The following is a 3,173-nucleotide window of genomic DNA, read 5'->3' on the forward strand; positions in this document are numbered from 1 at the left end:
AGGGCTTGATTTTGCCACCACTGAAGAACTGAGCCACTGTCCTTGCAGACAGATAAATTTTCAAAAGACCAAAAGGCTTCATGCAACTTGCTGCCCAGACAGTGCTGCACGCTGTCAGTCAGTCAGAAGTGTTGCACAGGCCCATTCTGGGAGATGAAGGGAGGTTGAACTTCACTTGATTCACCGAATCAAATTTCACATTCACTGAAAAAAAAGTTTTAATTTATTTCTCAATTTCTACTGCTATGACTATCATCGTTATTTTCTTACCTCTAACATAGCAACAAGCTCTGATTTTGAAGTGCCAATCCTGTCTCGATCACAGCTGTCCACCACATAAATGACTGCATCTGTATTGGAATAGTAACACCGCCAGTATGGCCTGCAGAAGAAAGGTAAGTTCCAGTCATATAATTTGTTGTTTTAGCAGTGCTTTTTAGACAGATGATAGATAATGAAAACCAGACTACCTAGAGGAAGAACTGCTGCTGGGGTGAAAGGGCCCAGGAAGAATGTAGAAGATGATACCTTCAAGAGGCTACAAAAGGGAACAGTCAGGACAATACTCTTGATACCAGCAAACAAGAGGGGGGAAAAAAAGGCAGCTTGAAAACAGGGGAAAGATAGAAGTGCTGGGGACAGATTATTTGGAAATGAGCCTGCAGGACACTGGGTCCATAACTGAAGGACAGGGAAGTAAAGAGAGGGTTTAAACACACAACCTGCTGCCATAGATCATCACTGTGGTCACCAAAGGATAAAAAGAGAATCTTAAATTACCAATTCGTACAGGCAAGTAATTAACAAGGATCAAAACACCACCTTTTTCAGAATTAACTTACTGAAAGTAAAAAGGGAAGGAACCTGCCCCTTACCAGCTGCACCTGACTTACTAACAGACGAGGCTGCTCTTTACTACCTAGCGTTCAAAAAAGGAATCACAAAAAGATCATACAGGGGCACCGCAGAGATCACTACATTTATGCATATAATGACTCATTGCAAGACCTGTGAAACTCGCTAAAAAAATTACAGTCTATACATAACCCAACTTTGTGTTCTTAAGGGTATTTCAGTATCTTTTGGGGTTTAGATCACTCACCTCTTTCTCAGAATGCTATGCCACTGCCTACTGCACAAGTAAACTTGTTTTTCAAAGCAAAACCAGATACAAGTGAACACCTTCACTTGCTTCTTTCCAATCTGTCGTCTAAAACAGCTTCAACTAATTGAATTCTGTCAGACAAAAGTGCACTCCTGACGATGGGCTGTTTTTAAAACTTAAATTTTCAGAAGTGCCAGCTATGAGAATTCCAAGAATTTCTGGCACTTTTTAGAGAAACTGAATTTAGAGAAACTGAAAATGATTGTAAGAGATGTATTACCTTATGCTTGTTTGTCCTCCCAAGTCCCAAACTTGAAATTTCAGATTCTTGTACGTCACTGTCTCAACATTGAAGCCAATGGCTGAAAACACAGTTAAACAATTTCACTGTTGGTGATAATTCTTTATTTTTCTGAAGAACAGTACAGAACTTAGTTTAAAATTTTCAAGCCTCACAGTTCTTAGTAGCTACATAATGAAGTTCATGCCCTTTGCGAAGTTACCCCAACATTTATGGCTCAAAATAATGCAGTCACTTTTTAGTTTGAACGACAGAAGCACATTACAAAAGTATTGTAGAGATTTGTAACAAATGCTGAAGTTGTTGAAAATGAACAGAAGTCTGCCTGAAATCACCAAAAGGAACACAGCAAGGGTTAAAGGAATGGCCTGCTCTGATAAGCAAGGACACAGGCGACAGCAATAAACCACAAAGGAATGTGTCCTTCATGTCAACACCACATCTGCACTCTCCTAGGACTACAGCAAACCAGCTTCTCAGCAGAAGACTGGAACATGGCAGAAGGTTACAGCATATCACATGGGTCATTTTTCTTTCCTGCTAGCCCAGAGAAACACAACACCAGGAAGTGAATGATGGATGCAGCCAACCTAAAATTTATCGAGGCTGAAATATGCAAAACCCTACCGCAAAAGGATCATGGCACGGTAAACTGCTGGCTTCTAAACAGTAAAAAAGTCTTGACCAAAGTCAGTTTATTGGGGCCATTCAGGAGGAACCCAAGAGACATGACAGGGACTCAAAAGCCAAGCAAGCATCCCTTATCCTTCACATTACAGAGACTGATGCTCAGCAGACCATTTCAGCACACACATCTGGGTGTTTGTAATAGGTGGGTACAGCTGCACGAACGCTAAGATGATTGGTGAAATCAGTTAAATTACTTTAAATGAGCATCGTCTCTTTCCATGGATCTCACACTGAGTTCTGCTACACTTTCTATACAATGTAAAGTTAAACCGTCTGATTTCTTCTCATATTCAACAGAGATGTTTGTGTAACGAACTGAAAACCCTTGTCAAAAAAAATCTGTACAATTCACCAACAACACCCTACATAATTTTTTTTTGGTGCAATAGTAACAATCTCTACAATTTGCATTATTTGGAGCTGTATTCGGAGACAAAAGATTTGTACAGACGACAGTTACTATTTACTGAACATTTACCTGTCAAAGAAAGCCTGCCAAATCATGGTCACAATCACAAGGTACTGCATTCAGCAGCTTAAAATATTCCCTTATGTAGAACTTCTTTTATACAAGAATACTGTTATGGAAGGAAGTTCTTAAAAGCAAAGTGCAAGGCTCCCACAACGTAAGATCCTTTTGTTTGAGAAGGAAGCATAAAGGAGTTCAGCTGGCAAAGCTCGTGTGTGAGAGCTACGGGCAAATTGGCTGTTTCCCCTAAGGGACCGATCACTTACTTGGAATGGTGGTAACAACTTCTCCCACTTGTAACCTGTAGAGAATGGTTGTTTTTCCTGCTCCATCCAGTCCCAGGATAAGAATCCTCATCTCTCGAGTTCCAAACAAACTGGAAAAGATGGTGGAGAAAAAGCCCCCTACAAAAACCAGAACAGAATGATGTTTCAGCGCCAGCTAGCAATATGGAGAATACGCAAAGGCAGACGGATCGACCTCATTTCCTACTGAGCAATGATGTGTTTCCTTTCTCCAGGAAAAGCGGACAAGTTCAGGCTGTTGCCCAGATACCGTGCTGAACCACATTACTTTTTCCTGGTTTTATGCTGCTATTTTGTAATAGC

General features: G+C 40.7%; 1 protein-coding gene across 1 annotated transcript; it reads right to left on the reverse strand.

Annotated features, from left to right (window-relative positions):
- Positions 1-270: 270 nt before the first annotated feature.
- LOC104497442 (ADP-ribosylation factor-like protein 1) lies at positions 271-2,967 on the reverse strand (the record flags this gene model as incomplete). The annotated part of the gene is made up of 3 exons (XM_010140692.1): positions 2,832-2,967; positions 1,386-1,467; positions 271-382 (listed from the first exon to the last, which is right to left on the reverse strand). Coding segments are annotated over exons 1-3 (285 nt in total), but the record flags the coding sequence as incomplete, so codon positions are not given.
- Positions 2,968-3,173: the final 206 nt, after the last annotated feature.

Source organism: Buceros rhinoceros, unplaced genomic scaffold (assembly GCF_000710305.1).
Source record: "Buceros rhinoceros silvestris isolate BGI_N320 unplaced genomic scaffold, ASM71030v1 scaffold17857, whole genome shotgun sequence".
Classification (NCBI taxonomy): Eukaryota; Metazoa; Chordata; class Aves; order Bucerotiformes; family Bucerotidae; genus Buceros; species Buceros rhinoceros.